Genomic DNA, 18,511 nt, shown 5'->3' on the forward strand with positions numbered 1-18,511 from the left:
GACGAGCTTTTATTCTCTAATTTTCAAAAATAAGAACAAGTTATATTAAAATTCTGATATAAATCAATGCGTACAGTAACTAAAGATTTCACGTAAACTTGATTTCCAAATAAAAATAGACCATTTGAAATTGGCTATAAAGTAAAAATAGAAAGCAAGGGAAGCCCCCAGGAAGAAAAAGTCACTTCTACATTTGACTATAGAAAGAAGCCCTCTACAAAATGAAAATCATTTAAATGTAACCATAAAACAAAAATAAGGTTGGAAAATGAAAAATCTTTTAAATTTAACCGCGAGATAAAACAATTAAGGAAGCTCCGTACAAAGTAAAAATCAAACGACAAAAGTCACGTTAATAAATCGTATAATCAAGAGAGTCGAGCGACAAAAATCGCGTTAATCGATTACACAATCAAAAGAATCGATCGATAGGGATCACGTTAATTCATCGTACAATCGATAAGAACCAAACTAATTGAAATTTCCCGTATATGGTTAAAAATATCGAAGCATCATCCTGTAAGTTAAAAGTCAACTGGGTCCAAACATCGAGGTGATCGTTTCGCTGAAATCGTTAAGGGGGACTAAAAGTTTACGGTGGCCCTCGAGCTGCGAAGGTGATCGAACCCGGCGCGGCGCAAGAACGAAAACTGCTTCGGCTTGTGCACGAGAGCGCGAGAACCGGAAACATGAAGAACGCTCACCCGATTATAACAGCCACGTCGTCGTCGAGCCTGGTCAATCCGGATTCTTCGTCTTCCAATGAACCTACGGAACCGATCATCAGATTGAAGCTGGACAAGCCGCTCCACTGGGAGTGGGAGCTGACCACGTCCGCGGACAAGCTTCCTGTCATCCAGCTGTTGGACAAGGATGGCCGTCTCCTGGTCGAGACGACTGGACGAACAGCGCAGCGGGCCAGAGGCTCTTTTCGTGAGGGTCTCAGCTCGCACGAGGAGTTTCCAAGCAGCAGATCCACAAGCGAGAAATCTTCTACCGTTCCTTCGCCCTTTTCATCTTCCTCCGCATCTTCGACGATTGCGCTTCCTGCTCAAGGGAACAGGAACGTGGACGGATTCAGTACGAAGTTTGGATCTGTTCAATTTGGCTACAAACCGCGGAAATCAAAAAGCGAAGTCACGGTGAAGGAGAAGGAGAAGAAAAAGAAGAGTAGACATTCTGGTGGTTGCGAGAGCGCGTCGAGAGAGAGCAACGAGAAGGCAAATTCGAAAAGGTATTCCATAGGAGATTATCTAAGACAGCAAATTATAGACGACCTAAGAAATAAGAATACCGTGGGAAAGAGCGCCGAGGAGATCGCCAAGGAGCGGTGTAAGAAGGTGAAGGCTTATCTGAGGAGTCATAGCGAGACTCTGCCAAGATTGGTGCACGTGGAGGAAGAAGAACCTAACGAGGACCCACAATTAAAAATTAATGAGAACGACGATGAGATTCTTAGTCAGAGGATCAAAGACGGTTTGACCCGTCTCAGAGAAGCAATTAGGCAGGAAGATGTGAGAAGCGAAAGAGGACGCAACGATGAGAACAATTCCGTGGACAACGAATCGCACGAAGCTTCTGACGAGACTTTGAAACCGGAAGACACCAACGTTAGCAGGAAGATTAAGAACGAAGAGCTAGAAAGGGTGAGATCGTTTCTGAGAAGGAAGATTCAACAGAGGATGGAACTGGAACAGTCGAGGAGTCTGAGTCGGAGCAACACGCGTCCAGGCGTTGGAATTCAGAAGAGGTACTCGGATTACAGGCAACCGGAGGATCCGCGAGGTTATCGTACCCGAAAGGTGCGCAGCGAGACGAGCGTCATCAGGTTCGATCCTGAGATTCTTCAGAAGGACAGGCAGAAAGCGGGCAGCAGCAGGCAGATCGAGAGGGAGAGATCGTTGAGGTCCGACAGGTCGCGTTCCAAAGATTCGTTCAGGCAAAAAGCGTACCGCCGTTCCAGGAGCGAGACGATCCTCGAGGCCGCGGAAACGACTGGCACGAATCGTCGACAAAGTTCCCAAACGAGAGAGCCCGCGGAGAAACGGAAGCTCTACCGAAAAACGAAGAGCGACGTGTTGCTGGGCCAGATGGGAGGCAGCCTGGACTCGGAGCAGGAGAATCCTCCGAGGCGTGTCGGGTGCCAGGACACCGTCGAAGAGTCCTGGCGCCAGTACAAGGAGAGAAAGAAGCACGAGAGACAGCATCGCGAATCAGACGCCAGAGAAGTCAAAGAGGAAGACTTTATGAGTAAACCGAGATGGAAAGATCTTCAGACGGATCTGTGTTCTTTTAAGAATTGCAAAGTCTGTCAGAACTTGCAGAATTGTTTGAATCCATTACTGAAACAAGGAAATAGTCCCGAGAATCAAGGAACTTCGGACGATGGTCGGGTTAACTTGGGCGATTCGTTCACTGTGATTTCTAACGACGCTTCTAACGGCTCTGTCAACGATAGGCCAAGTACCAGTTTACAGGAAAATTATCTGGTTGTTGATAAGAAGCCCGACACGTCTAGGAATCATATATTAGCGAAGGTTCAAGCGAAGAATCATGAAACTAATTCCTTTAACGTGAATTCTCCGGATTGTGGTTACAGCACAATTCCCAAGAAGGCCTTCAATGACTATAAGGAGCTATACGCCCGGTCGAATGTGAAGAAAAGCGACACATTCAAGATCGTGGATGGTAGCGAGGAATTGCCATCTTTGGGGCAATGCGTGGAGCGAAGTGATTCGAAAGGAAATCTCGACGAACAATCTGCTGATAATACCGACTGTTCGAATAGTGGAGGCGTGTTAACGAACAAATCGAACGAGGACATTGCTAGAGATTACTTTAAGAGAGTGTACGAGCTGCTGAAAAAGAGGCAGGAGGAGGCGAAGAAGATAGCGGAGAAACAGGAAGCGGCGGGTTGCGACGATTCTTCGTCATCTAATTACAAGGAGAAAGTGCAAAAGAGGAGACTGCGACGGAAGAAAAAGGAACGGAGCACGCAAGGTAAGAAATGAACTACTTTGATGTTTTGTCGGTCTTTTTGAAATGCAGAAGCACGCTGTGAAGTGTGAAAGATGCTTTGTCGTGACGGAACTCAATGCGGTGCAAGTAATGAATAGGCCTCTAATTTTGTTTTGTCAGAGAGTTGCTTTCATTTAAAATTTGCAGAGGAGACGATATTAATGAGGGCGACTAAAATGCTTCTTAAATATCGCAATTTATTTAATCCATAGTTAATTCCATATATTAATATCGAGTATTTTGGATAAAAATATTTTATGTACACATACGTGAATGCTTTTTTCTTTGAATTAAAACTATTTTAGATTTAAAAAAATTATTTCAATTCTTAGTTATCTTATCTCTATTTGATCATAGTGAAAAGTGTAGTCATTATTTCTTGGATATATAAAATTATGCAAATGTTTCATTAAGTGTTAGAAATTTTAGTTTAAGAAAGTTAGAGTAAAATTATTAGTATGGTTAAAAAAGACGGTATTAATTGTTGCACTTATACATGGATACTTTTCTCGTTAAACTACTGTTCTTCCATTTAGTGAAACAGTTACAAAGCATAAAATTTTAAAAACGACATCTAAAATAAATTTTCTACCTACTCGAAATAAATTATGTGAATTTAACGCATCTCGGTAAGGAAAATAACTACGATAAACTCATCTACTAAAGATAAATGATAAATAAGTAATCGTCATCATCCTCTAACGATGTATTATCGCTATTATATTAAAAAAAAAAACAACACGCTGACAAAAGCAAAGACAACCAACTTTTAATCTTCCGGAACATTTTCCAAGATAGATAGTTCCACTAACGTACTCTGTTAATTGCACATTTAATTAAAAGCGACAAGTTTCGTTCGAAGTGACAGCACTATTAAAACGCTTTGCACCGAACCTTACTTCGTAATTATACAAAGAGATAGAACTACGTAAAGCGAAAGACGAAGGGAAATGACTGCTACGAGAAACGAACTCTTTTAAGTGCCACAGAATTTCGACGATTTCGTGTCGCAGTGTCAAAGTGTCCGTAATTGTCTTGAAGCATGTGACCATGGTTACGTTACGTCTTTTCGCTAATGCGAAAACTTGCCCCTTAAAAGCTCAGCTTCCTATTCACCGCTATCCCGCCGTGTTTACGCGACGTTGGATTTCCTTCACGTTCTAGAAATATTCATCTTCGGCGTTATGACGAAACTTTCGCGTTATACGTCGCAACTTGCCGTTTTGTTAGTATTACACCGCGAACAATGTCGTTACTCGATGCTACGAGGCTAATAATGGACGCAGGCGAGTTTAAAGGAAAGAAAGAAGCACAAGTGAAATGAACGTTGGGTTAATCGATGGGTCCCTCGTGTGTTTTTGCGTGGCAGGCGCTGTAAATCCTCAGGAAATCGCATGGGATAAAATAAAATCATTTCCATGCAAACGATTTGAGATGATAGTGTAGGAGCTTTTTGGCGAATGTTGGTTTGCTTCGTTAAATGTAGAAGACCGGTTTAATCCTTTGGAAACGATTTGTTAAACAGTAAATACGATACTGTTCTTAGTTAAAATGTTGTATTTGGCATTTGTTCATTTTTCAGGGTACGTAGTTCTCCGTGTTTTTCTCTTTTAATCAAAGTTGTATTAAACATGATATTAAACGATAATTAAATGTTTTCAAATTGCACGAAGGAAAATGACGACACAAAAATGGTAAAACTTCAGACTTCTCGTATATTTCGAAATGAGATATTTTAGTTAAAAAGAGTAGAATATAATGAGCTACAATATAAATATTATTTTATGATAGAGAAATGTTATCCATTTCTTTCTCTAATTTCTGTTCTTGTACTTTTTATATATTACTTCTTATACCTATATTATTTCCTCTATTACTGTTGGTAAAAATGACAAGAATCGTTATAAAATATTCAGTAATCTTTGTAATAGTTAGTTAGAGAAGTATTATTTATTATCAACGTAAGTACTTATTATCAAAATAATAAAAATGATATTAATTTTAGAATTATAGATTAGATAAGGAATTTCGTTTAGTACTTCGAGATAGCTATTTTAGAAATTTGATTTGGATTAGAGATTTGGAAGAAACCAAGGCTAGCTTCATAGTTAGTATTTTGCTATCTTTATCATTCTACTAGAGTCGTTATTATCAAGCATTTATTGTAATTTTTAATTCTTATGTTTTCTACGAATGGAGAACTATGATCATTAAATTATTAAATTTTCCTGTAAGGGGAAAGTTATAATCGATTGATTTCCTTTCCAAAGAAAAATCTGACCAGAAAATTATATACTTATAGATATAAATAATCGATAAAGGAAGTGAGTTCTTTTTCAAGATTTTATCTTACGACTATCTTTATGAGTATATGTTTAAATTTTAAAATGTTACAAGTTTCGAATATTTAGAGAAATGGGAAGGACAAGTTTAGAAACATATGTATATTATTGTACATGAAATCGCTCGTTGGGTAACGAAACACATATCCAGAAACTAAATATGAAGGATTTAAAAAAAAATCTGCATTTTAAATTTTCCTTCCAATGACTTATTTTACTATGATTCGCAAGCTTTACCAAAAGACCAACTTAATGAATTTTCATATAAAATCTGTTACGTTTACGCTACAGTGGATACTTTCGTACCTTCTTTACATTGAAACGTCAATTGTAGGAGATGTCAGCTTTTTCATTTAGATCAATCACAATGCCATAGATAATTTGCACACTGTTTTACGTGTGAAGAATTCTCGTGAAATTATTCTTTTATTATTAATTATTTATAAGCAGTACTTTATTCTAAATACCTTATATATTTTATGCACATTCTCAGCATTCCAACACATCTAAATTTCATATATGTAAGTATATAAACTTCCACGGTCTATTCGTAAAAGCATAGAACAAAAATTTGAAAATTTCGATCAATACATAACATATACACATAAAATTTCATGCAGTTTCACATATACACATAAAAGTGTACAAATATACATATGAAAATGATTCTTGGTTTTCGTACATTCTTTTCGTACAGATAAACAGAGGGAGAGAGAGAGAGAGAGAGAGAGAGAGAGAGAGAGAGAGAGAGAGAGAGAGAGAGAGAGAGAGAGGAAATTCGATCATACTGATCAAATTTTAAAGAAAAGGAGGAAAACTTGAAGAAAGTACCAGAAAACGGAATAGGGGCGGAAGTATTAAGTTTCAGTGGTGCAACTTAATTTAATAAAGTATTAACTTGTAGAAGAATCTTAGTTTCTTCGATATAATTAGAATAGTTATACGATAAGAGTTCCTCCTTTATAATATAGAGTAGAATTTGTGGAATCTGTAGGATCAGTTTTTACTAGAAGAGAAATATTCTCGTAATCCCGATACGAAAGAAATCCACTAAAAAGAAAAAGATTCTGGCGATTCTAGATTCCACGTTATTTGAATTTGAAACGTATCTGCTTGATGAGATTGCCTCCTTGAGGTAAAAGTCACTGTTTGAATTTATAAAGAATGTTGGACTTTGCAAGAAGTTTCTAATAGATATTCTGAAAATGATGGGTATGTAAACGAAGACCATTCTATCGAGATTATAAAATTATAGTCTGTTTGAATCTTTCTTCCGAAATGTTCGTCCGAAACTATTAGTTATTAGTTCAATTATTAATTTATAAAAGTAATAACCGATCAGGAACACATGTTATAAGCCGTTATTAATATTTTGTGTCATTTTATTTCCTTTCGTTTCTTCAATTTTAATTTGCACGAAGAGATGAACCGGCGATTTAAAGTGACGCTAAAGTTTAACGTCAAATCAATAAATATATTTTCCAACTAATAAGGTAATATATTTTTCCAAATATCAATTTCTTAGAATTACATACTTTTTATTGTAACCGTAATTCTATTTCTATAGTTCGTTTTATCATCTTTTTAAATAATTTTTTTATTGTAATATGCTTTTATTGGAGGCATCTCATTTGATTGTTTCTATGTTTTCATAGAAAATTTTAGATTCCATACAAGTATCGTAACTTTTATGACAGTTATAAAAGAAATGGGTGTAATTTCTGCCAATTCATATAATTTATGATCGATATTCCAATAACAATGCCCTCCATCCGTTCAAATATTGATTTCCAAAGTAAGAACTAGTTTAACTAGTGCAATTGCTCTCCTTTAAACGATACATTAATAACGCAATTAATTATGATAATGAATCCAAATCAATCACAACTTTAACATAAATTAAACATAAATTTATAGGACGAATATTTATGAGACGCATAGGAGGCAGAAAAATACTAATCTTTGAAAGGCCAGACAATAATTTTTACACTGTACAGGTACGTAGATGTTATGAATGTTTGTCCATGAAATTCTTCTCGATAGATAATAAAAGTTGAAATAATAACGGAGTATATGTCATTGAAAACTTGGTCACGATCACGTAAGTTGTTAGATATAGCGGACATTCAATTCTCATTGGAAATTGGATTACGCGCTCTTTGAAGCTTTTAGTGATTTCTCGAGCCGGGTATTTCAACCAAATGTCCAGCGAAATAAAGGTCGGATTAAAGTGGCTTTTAAACGCTTGCTGACATTTCAGCTATCGTTCGATAACGTCGCAAACGAATTTGCAACCTGGAAATAAACCGAATAAATCGTCGAACTAATCGATAATACTTTGGCTAATTCGATTAACGTGGAATGCTGCGCGTTTCAAATTGTGTACACATATCGGTAGAGGAAGCTGGTTCGTCGATAAAGGAATAAGTGTAATTAACAAGGTAAAGATCAAACCGATATTTCTATATTCAATTTCAAGATATTTGAAATATATTTATGTTACGATATACAGAGAGAATATTCTGTTTTCTGATTATCTTAGTTTTAGTTAAATATCGATTGGTGTCGGTTGCATCGAAGTATTTAAAAAATAATTAAAAAGATTATAGAGAAGAAAATAGTATAGAAAATACAATATCATAATTGAAAAGAGGAAGAATATCATAATATCATTATCATTATTGATACATCATCGCTTACATATAATACTTTTCTTTTTGACAAGGAAAGAAATGGTGAAACTTATGAAACGATACAAGAAGTATCCCGCTGATCGTCTTTTCTACGTTGTTCAAAATACCTACTTTAGCGAGATTAGCGAGAAATATAAGAAAATTATGTAATAACCAATTTCCGGAATTTGAAAGTCAAGGAATCGAAAATAATTACGTACTGAAGAAACGGTCTGAGAAAAGTTGATTGCGGGAAAACAGCGGGATAATTTTGGGCAGACGTCGTTATGGCCGTCTCATCTGACCGTCGCAGACAGCCGTTGGTCCTTGGTGACGGGCTTTCAGCCAAACAGATTAGTACCGCGCCTTCTACCAGGAAGTCTCATGAAAATCAGCGGAAAGCTCCGCAACGAATCTCGTTGATACAATCTCCCTTTCAGCAGTTGTCTTTCGACTTTGGTCTTGTTTCTTGTCCCTCTGCGGGAAATGATCGTCGACTTCTTCTCAGAACCTTTCAGAGGACGAGATAATTGGCACAGTCTCCTTTCTCGTCAAACTTCCCTGTGAAACTGGGCTACGAACGATTGAAAAGGACAATGAGATTTGTTTTGGTTTCTGGTCCTTACTTTTGTCTCTTAACCGGTGAAAGATGATGCAGGCTTTATTGAGGTCTCATTTCAAGGGGAATCGAAACTTTCTAACGTAACAGAATTAGCAGAATAGGTTTTGTATATGTATCGTAGAGTCTGCAAAATCAAGTGTTTTTGTTCCAGCAATTAAGGAACGTTGCGAATGTCATCATGTGACTGTGAAATGTGTATGCATTTATGAAAAATTTACAGTGGCCACGAGAAGTATATTCAATTGTTTTTTTTTATCAGGCTCTGCGTTTCATTTTCACAGTATCGGATTTTTGTAGGCAGATAAAAGTGTTGCTAAATGATACACAATAAAATTGGATCTAATTAATTAGTAACAAAATCAGAGCTGCAATAATAACTAAATGCACTGTATAGGTGCGAAAATTGAAAGAATACAATTGAATATACAAAATGTATAAAATAGACAAAATAGCGTACTCGTAATATCTACGTCGTAAAAGGAAAAGAAAATTTGATCATCCTTCGAAATGTGAAATAATTAGAAATTCGTTTGTAGTCTGAATAAAGAAAATTAAGTATTAAGGCATGATTAACTTGATTGATGGCTTATACAGCAATTACATTTTTTATTCAAAGTATGTGACAAATGATTTGAAAAATAAATAAATACGTAAAAATAATGACTTTAGAATAAAGTACTATTTCCAGAATAGAACTGAGAAGAATAATAGAAACTGTAGATTGAGATTTAAAGCTTCGCGGCTATGTGATTTTTAGAAATAGAACAGGATCCTAATTTAGTGTCGTGACATAAAACTGAATGGGGTAGAAAATTAAGTTAAAAAAATACGGAAGCGAGATACATCTACTGGCAACGAATTTTTTTTAAGGATTTTCGAGTCTTTTCGGTAAGATTTATTCCTGTTTCCCTTTTCGATTTCATGTTTCTTTTCTAATTTGTTATTTCAATAAATTTTCAAGGAAATTTTAAATTACAGTTATGTACAGTCTCCTTTTTAAAACAATGAATTGTTAAAACCTACTGTTTGTAATAAACTAGGAAGGTAATGTTACAAAAGAATTATTTTTGACCTAAATAAGGTTCTCTAAGGCTCTTTAAGCTGTGTCTAATTATTTATAAACCTTTACAAAGCTAAATAAATATCATAGATATTACAAATAAAAACATTCTCATATATTCAAATTTAGATGAATGAGTCAGAATTATTTCTATTTTTAAATCAATCAAATTTTAAATAATCTGCAATTCTGTAGTCCAATATTATTTTCAAGTAATGTTGTCACTACCACATAGTTTAAATACCGATCCAATATAACGTTACAAAAATGAGAGCAGAAACAATTATTGAAACGTTCCATTCATTTTAATTAATTATTTCTATCCAATAAATTAAACACAATCTGTTTAACCTACGCTCTCTGAGGTTAAATACTTTATAATACGATAACGGAAGGATACAATAATACAATACAAAGATATAGATTCCTTCATAATTAATTAACCGCAGCATAATTATCACTTATTAATTTGTGATCTAGAATACAAATTTATCAATAATTTATTGATATATTAAATCTCGTTTCGTCTTGAATGAAATGCTTATGAAACGTGATAGAATTAAATAATTAACAGAATAATCAACCATAGCTGTTTCAACTTGTGATTTTTAATAAAAGATGAATCGTAACCGATCGATCAAAATATCAAGACTCTTTTCTGTTTAGATTAAACATGTTCTTAGACTAAGCACGAAAAACAGGAAAATCTGTGACGGATTAAGGAATAGAAGAAACACATAGTCATTTATTAATGAAATGTCGCGGCTATGGCACGGCTAGACATCGCGACCCTCCACTAAATATTCAAGAGAGGAGCCGGAATACGGTAGATCCTCAGAGGCAAAATGAAACTCTTTTGATCGCGGCATATCCGCCGTCAAAGTGTCTGAGAGACGGCGAAAATCGTATTTTACTAGCGGCTATGTCGCTACTAAAGGAAGGATTACATTGGATTGGCAATGGTTCGCGTGTGCGTTAAGACGAGAATGGAACTTTTGAGCTTGTAAGTACTTCGCGTTGCTAGCTAATGCTGGATATGTGTAAGCTGTGGAAAGCTTATTACATAATTTACGGTATTCCCAATATGATAACAAAGCTGCCGTTTTAATAACACAATCATGCGTTTATGTACTTTAATCCGTTGTGTGTTGCATTATTAGACAGCAGATATTTATTCAGCTATGGGAAATACAACGCAAAAATTTGCAGAATGTACATAATACAGAAAACTGTCAAGTTGGAGCATAAGAGACGTTGTTTTTTTTTTCCAGCTTTTTGTAGCTTTTCCAAGTCATCATACATAGACATATTTAACCAAAGTAATAACTTCTATTTTTTGTCGAATCAATGCACGTTCGTAATGACTAAATATGTACATGGTTTTATTCTTTCAAATTGAGGAAAATTATCAATCCTGCGACTAACAAACCTTGAAATGGGTCTGTGAGTGTCTCTGTTTACGGTTCTGTAACCGTGTACATTAAAAAGGTTGTTTATAATAAATAGAATAGCGCGGATCTGTTTGACCTTCTTCAAATGCCTTAGGCACATGGGTATCGAAGAGACATAATCAAGATTTACGAAGAGTAGATAATCGACTGTTTACATATTTTCTTAAAATGTATACTTGTACTAAACATTTCCCAGTACGTTTGTAATTCGACCAATGTTGTCGGATTACATTGTGTTATGTTTGAGTGTTTTCTATGACACACACGAGCTACTGTATTATAGAAAGTCATCGAATATTATGATTATTTATAACGACCAACAATGTGGTCGTAATATTTCTATGATAAATTTTAGTAACGTCAAGTAGACGTGATTTATGGAAAATGTCTCCTTTTCTCTTCTGTTTCTTTCTTTAATACGGTTGATATATAATGATACAATGACAAAATTATTTTTTATCACTACTTTCTCATCGGTAATTTCACAATTTCGGGATAGAAATATACAATTTCCAGACTAGATTAATTATAGAAAATTTAGTTTATGTATTCTGAACACTTTACCCGTAAAATATATATCTTTTTTTAACAGCAGAACACAGATATATAAAAATTGAAAGAAATATCGAATTTGTATGTTTTAGAGGAAGTATTATAATAACGTCATAACATTGAAAAGGTTGCTCTGAAAATGTAATATTTGAATAGAAGGGCATGCTCGTCAACGTTGCTTTCATTGCCTTGATAAAGCGGTCGTTTGAAATATTGTGTATAGCTAGAATAATTTGCGAAACTGGAATGGTTTGTCCGTTGGTGCTTGAAATATCTTTTAATTGAGAAATTTGATGAATTATTCATGATCCTGGCGTTGTGTTTGATATTTTTATTAATACTCTTATGCAGTACCATTCGATCAACGCGTTAATATGTGGAAAATTTCTTGCAAAACCGGCATTAGTGGAATAGCGTGATACGAATTCTGTGGCTTTGCTATATTTGGCAGAATTCTACCAAAGCAAGAGAAACTTCTGTGTAGCCTGACTCTGCAGAACTAATTTCCCAAACGTGCTCGTATATTGTTAATTACTGGCGGAATTACTGTATTTAAAATATTAATTTTGCTAAACCGGAGATAATTATAATTTCAAGTCTTTAGACTCGCCAGAAAATATTCTACGTTTCTTCGATTCTTCGTTCTATTTATTTTTTTCATTATTCGTATTACATTCCTATATACTTCTTCCATATACATATTTCGTATATACACTTGTATATGTATCTGTATTTCATATACCAAACATGTGTAAAAGGACAGCAATTAATTTTACGTATAATGCTAAATCCTTGAAATTCCATATCCAAAGAAACGCTACGTATTATTTTAGAAAATGTTGAAGAATTTGAATTCGTTAAATTCAGATACGAGTTTTCAAAAAATACATAATAAATCCCTGAAGGTTTATAAAATGTCAACCAAATAACTAATATCACGATAATCAATATTTTTTTAATATTCAACAAAGTGGTAGAAACGCGTATTTAGTTTAAAAAAAATATAAAAAATATAAAAAATAGGAAAATATTAAAAAAATAGGAAAACATGACCTACTTCTTTCGTACTTTTCTTGTATTTCGTTGTTATTATACGTTGATGTTCAGTAAGAGAACAAAAATTTATATACATTTCATACCTTAACTTGAATGTCATCATTGACATCATACGTGACGTGTTTTTTTGTTAATATCAAGAGAGAGGAGAAACACGATAATTTGCAATTCCTGTTTGTTTTCAGTAGAAAGGCATTAAATAATATGAAAAATCAGGAGAAATATAAATTCATCTCGCTGTTTCCGTATAGCCTTTACGTTTATTTTCATTAAAATGTTGCAAAATATATATTTTTTGTATCTGATAGCGGAAATCCTGAGATCTTTAGAATAAAGAGATAATTAGTTTCTAAATTATTCATTTTGAATTCTTAATGATTTTATTCAAATTGTTCAAATCCTCGATGCGCATCAGTTTCTCTTATTTTATCGAACCCGCCAAGTATCTGATCATAATCGTTTGCAATTTATGCCTGTTCTATCGGTTCCAGAAGCGTCGTGCACGAATCGAACGAAATGTTCGAGCGTGAAATGGATATTATAACATAACAATTCAGCCAGCTCGTATTCAAAACGCATTTCGCATATCGTTCTGGCGACGCTGCTTGCGTTTCTGTTGGAACTGTTGGCATTACATCTAAAGTGTTTAGTAGTTCTTGTCGCGTAACTATCGGTTTGATCTCGACGTTAGCGTACGGACGTTTGCATGTAAACGGAAACATCAACTTGTTGCTAGACGCGCGGGGTGATACAGCATTTGACGTTGGCAAAGGAACAATTGGCGAGCGCCATTCCTTCTGCTATAAATCGCGTTTCGTTTAAACATTCTCGGGATATTTGCAGCGCGCGGAATTCGAACCATCTTTCTCCATAATCTTTCCTGCAGTAAGAATGGATGTGAAACAAATTGAAATCTTGTATTTCGGTTTTTAACGAATAGCTAAAGCTTTTTCCCAAAGCAAATGATTTATGAATGCGTTAATAATTCACTAATAATAATAATTCATTACGGAATTAACTTTATTAGTAAAGTATGGTTTGTAATATTAGTAATTCGACAAACTAGAAATTATAGCTTTTGAATTTCTATAATTTTGCAATTTTAAGGTACGTAGGACAATCAAATGGCAATTTGTTAAATTCTTTTGCACAATTCAATTTCTTTCGTTATGAAATTTACTGCTGTTACGGAAAAATTTGTATTAATACTGATAATTTATCAAATTTCACTGGCACAGAACACATGGAAAGATTAAATCGGTTTGATAAGAAGTAAATGCGAAAAATACAATCAAGAATTTAATTTCTTATATAGTAGAAAAAAATGAAGAGATGTTACTGGGAAAAGAATATTTAGCAATCTATTTGTCAATATTTGTTAAATATTATAGTTTAAATTTTCTATATATATTGTATTTACGTATATATTTACATATATGTACACACATATTTATATCATAGCATTTTACATCTCAAGAAGTTCAGTATTTTTAGTTAGTTCAACATTATTATGTTTGTTTGGAAACTTTTTGCCAAGCGTAGTAGAATTTTGAGATTCACGATGATTTTTACTTTCACGAAGTTTTTTAAAATAGCAAAAGACTTCATAATAGTTTACTATCGTGACACGAAACATAGCTACGCAGGGTCAACTTCAAGAGTTATAAAAATAAAATGCACAGACCTATGACAATCGTTCTCTACTTTTTGCGATCTTTCTTTCTGGATGAGTTTCCTCCTATTTAGTTTCCCTTAGTTTCATAAGTCGAATGAGATTTTAAAGAGTCGTGACCTAAAATGTATTTTGCTTTTTTACCTTTCCCCGGAGTCGGTGTAATTTTAAAATTACACTTTGTAAGAAATGTGAAAGAAGAAATATCATGGAAAAACATGCGCAGCTTTTACATGCTCCCATAGATTAGAAAAATAAATGGTGAATTTTAACTTCGAACTTCATGTTTCTTTAAAACTTTACGAATATGTGCTAGTTGTAACGACAATATATTTGCGCTTATATTTAGTAACTTAGTAACTTATATTTAGTATATTTAGATGTTTCAAAGAAAATTAAAGGAAAAGAGAACGAAATAGAATGAAATCGGTTCTCGCCTTTGTTATTATTTCTGTGAAACAAAAACATAATATTACGCACAATGTCTTTCGGACTTTATATTTCAATATCTTCCAGATTGTTTGTAAAAATCCGCATGAAATTGACCAGAGAAAAACTCGCTTTGAACAATTTTTCCGCTTTCTCGTGCAGGAATTTTTATTTCAAATTTCCTGGTTTTCTGGTATAGATATTTGTTGGAATATTTTACAGCTTCAAATAGAAACGAGATTTCTCTGAAATCTTTTGTCTTCTTATTATTAAGGTGAATATGGAGTCGGATAAAATCTTATTTATGATATTTGGTTAATACGTACCTACTATATTTTTGGTACGTGTTTATACGTGGCATGCAACGTAAATGTATCGCAGAGTTGAAATTTTTCAAGCACCTACACATGCAGCGGTGCGCAGCGGTTCTAATCATTGCAAGTAAATTGCTGCTATCCAAGCTGGTTCTTGCAATCCTGTATCAAAGCCTCTTCCGTACGATAAGGAGGGATTAACGAGAGTCCCTTGTGGGCTTCTCCCTTTAATCAAAACACGCATCGTATCAACGAGGGTACAGGTTGTACACGATGTATGTTCACGGTACGTGCACGCAAACCAAACTCAGACCAAAATGGTCGGTTAAAAGAGGCGCAGAAACGGAAACAAGAAGCTTGATTCAACGTGAAAACGTGCATTGGGATGCAATTATTTTGTAATTTTTCTCAATAATATCTTGTTAAGTAGATTCGTTCTTTTGACAGATTCTATTTTACAGCTTTTGCGTCCGCAGAATAGATGGTATACGTATATGGTTTGAAATTGAGGGAGAAAAACGTGAATCTTGTTTGATGAGATATTTAAAATTAAAAAGTTAATGAACTTCTTTTGTGTATTTTATCTTCTGTGTATTTATGTGTTATAGTACTGTAAAATAATTTTATATAAATGTACAAAGTATATGTTTATTTTAGCTTCTGCATATTAAGAAACTGAGGATCTTTGTGCAAAGTTAAACATATGTTATACCGTTTAGGGGGTGAAGCGAATCTCTATTTAAATTTCATTTTATCGTTCTCGTAAAAATGTAATTTGCAGAAATATCCGCAATCTAAATATTAATTATTTTTATCCATAAAATATCCAATAATTCATGTATTTAATTTCTGACTAGATATAAGTTTAATGATTGAACATTTTATTGCTTGCAAATTGAAGTAAATTTAATATAATTAAAATATATTTGTCGAATAGCAAAATAATTGTTTCTTCGTTCCATTTACCTATAAAAGAGTAGAAACTTCTAAATTTATAAAACTATCAATCATTAGAGGAATGTTATTAAAAATCCTTAGTTTCTTATCGATCAGTAGATTAATTGGTTTATTAAGATAACTTTTATACATGTAATAATAGTTAATAATAAAGTTATTACTATCAGTTTCATATATTAATGGATAATATTAATGAAACAACTTCTCTGTTTAAAGAATTATTTTTTCAAATTGTGGAATTTTTATTAAATTTTTTGAAGATTATTCTTCTTATTCTATCGTAGAAAGCTAGTCTTTGGTTAGGAAAGGATGACGGAAGAAAAGTAGTTTCTATCCTATCAACGAAAGGTCACCTCGTTTCCTCGAATTTAAGGTTCGTGTAATCCTAGAAGTGCTTATGTAGGATGTTACACTCTCAACTTACTCGTCAGCATCTCCAAAAAATAGGATTCTCTAAAAACGGATTGTTGAGCTTCGGCAATGAGATCTCATGTACAAGAAGTTTATATCCTAATAAGGTTCTCAAAAGGTGATTATCATTCTCTTGATCTCCGGAATTATTTTACGACCATAGTTCCTTTGACTACAAATATTACAACGCGGAGGTATAATACCTTGAATCATTCTGCACCTGTTCCTTGAAATGTGACAAATAGATCGCAGATGTATGTAAGTTCATATTTTTTATGAATATGGTTAAATAATACAACGAGTATTTTACTTGAAATATTTTATATATTTTTACATGTCATTATACGCTCCATATATTTTCGTATATTTATTTTCCATAAATGAATAAATATCTGCAGTCTAATGATAAATCAAATATTGCAACAGAAAAAATTTTTAAAAGAAATGAATCTTTTCTAAAAAAAAATGGTAGAACTTATTCGATGATAAATTTAGGAAAAGGTAACTTCTTTTCGGAAAGCAAAATATCTAATTTTGAAAAATTAAAAATAAATTTATTTATGTATAATGATATGTTACTCCTCGTCTTACGGTAGATGTAAAAGAAAAATAACTTTAATTTATTGTAAAATATATATGTTTATCTGATTCATTTGAATATAGTTTCACAAGTGATGAAGCAACCAAAATATCTGGAATATTCCATTTTGTCATGACACAAAAGATTTTATAACGCTCGAAGATGACTTTTGGGAGATGAAGAAATTATTTTTGTCGCATATAAGAAGCACGGCCAATTTTCTGCGGTCAAGGATTATTTTCGGAAGCAAACACGACGGTAATTTGTCTATACGCATAGCCGACTTTATTTTACTCGAATAAAATATTTAGACTATATTAATAAATCCCAACGATACGAACGAGATTCTACATAAAAGTTAGTTGTTTGCCAAACTCGTGTATTTACTACATCATTTGTACATATACACATTTTCTATGAAACGGATCATTCTTTCTCTATTAAATATAAATAGACCTACATCTCACAACCTACCACAGTCTGCTTCCTATGCGAAATAAAAAGTAAAAAGAAGATTAAAACTATAAAGGAAAGGAATTGTATAAGACTTTAAACATATTTTTCTGCTAAAATTTTCATTCTATGCGATGTTTTCTATTTTAATTTTTTGACTTTGTTTGATAAAGATAAAGATAATTTGATTATCCTTCTATTCATGTCAGATATCATTAGGTACTACCAATCTTCAACTGATCAAAGAATACAAGAACACAAAGTTCACATTTAATTCAAACAACATTTAATGCAAATACAAATACGTCATTTTGACGTCCTTTCTATCGTATGAATTTTTGAGACTTTCTGACAGTTCACTACCAGAATCACCAGTTTCCCGTATAATACACGTCTCATAATATTTGTAATATTACTATATAATAACATACTGTCGTTAGTAAAACAAAAATATTTAACACTCAAGAATAAAAATTATTGATAATTAAACTCCGATACTGGATTATACAAAATATCGTATGCCAAATTTATCGACGAATAGAAAAGAGAATATCCTGTCAAAGCGGAAAATTCAACACGGAGCGTGTCGACTATCCATTAACTTATCAATTTAAAAATTCGAAAGAACTACAAATTGTGTACCACATTACGTTTATATCGATTCGACGATACACAGGTACGTACGATTTTCATGCTCGTTTCGAAGAAAACGAACACAAACTGTATTGTTTTACGACGTCTTCTTCGAAAGTGAATTTGGCGATGGGCCAGGCGTGGATCGCCGAGTCGTCGTTGATTTTACTTCATGACAGGGTAATAGATTTCGCATGTCGGAACAAATATTGAAATGAGACTAGGAGAAAAAAATGGACGCAGTGCACGAGGCCAGGCTGTACCTTGTTACCTAATTTCCCGGCACGAA

The 18,511-nt window shown here is 33.7% G+C and overlaps 1 protein-coding gene across 1 annotated transcript in view; it reads left to right on the forward strand.

Moving 5' to 3' along the window:
* The first annotated feature begins 307 nt into the window (after positions 1–307).
* The window catches only part of LOC117204039, a 225,791-nt gene continuing 207,587 nt past the window's right edge, over positions 308–18,511 (forward strand). The window contains exon 1 of the mRNA XM_033441039.1: positions 308–3,000. Within this exon, the coding sequence (XP_033296930.1) occupies positions 690–3,000 (2,311 nt within the window). The 5' untranslated portion in view covers positions 308–689. The remainder of the gene's footprint in view (positions 3,001–18,511) is intronic.

Source organism: Bombus bifarius, unplaced genomic scaffold (assembly GCF_011952205.1).
Source record: "Bombus bifarius isolate JDL3187 unplaced genomic scaffold, Bbif_JDL3187 scf7180000007977, whole genome shotgun sequence".
Lineage (NCBI taxonomy): Eukaryota > Metazoa > Arthropoda > Insecta > Hymenoptera > Apidae > Bombus > Bombus bifarius.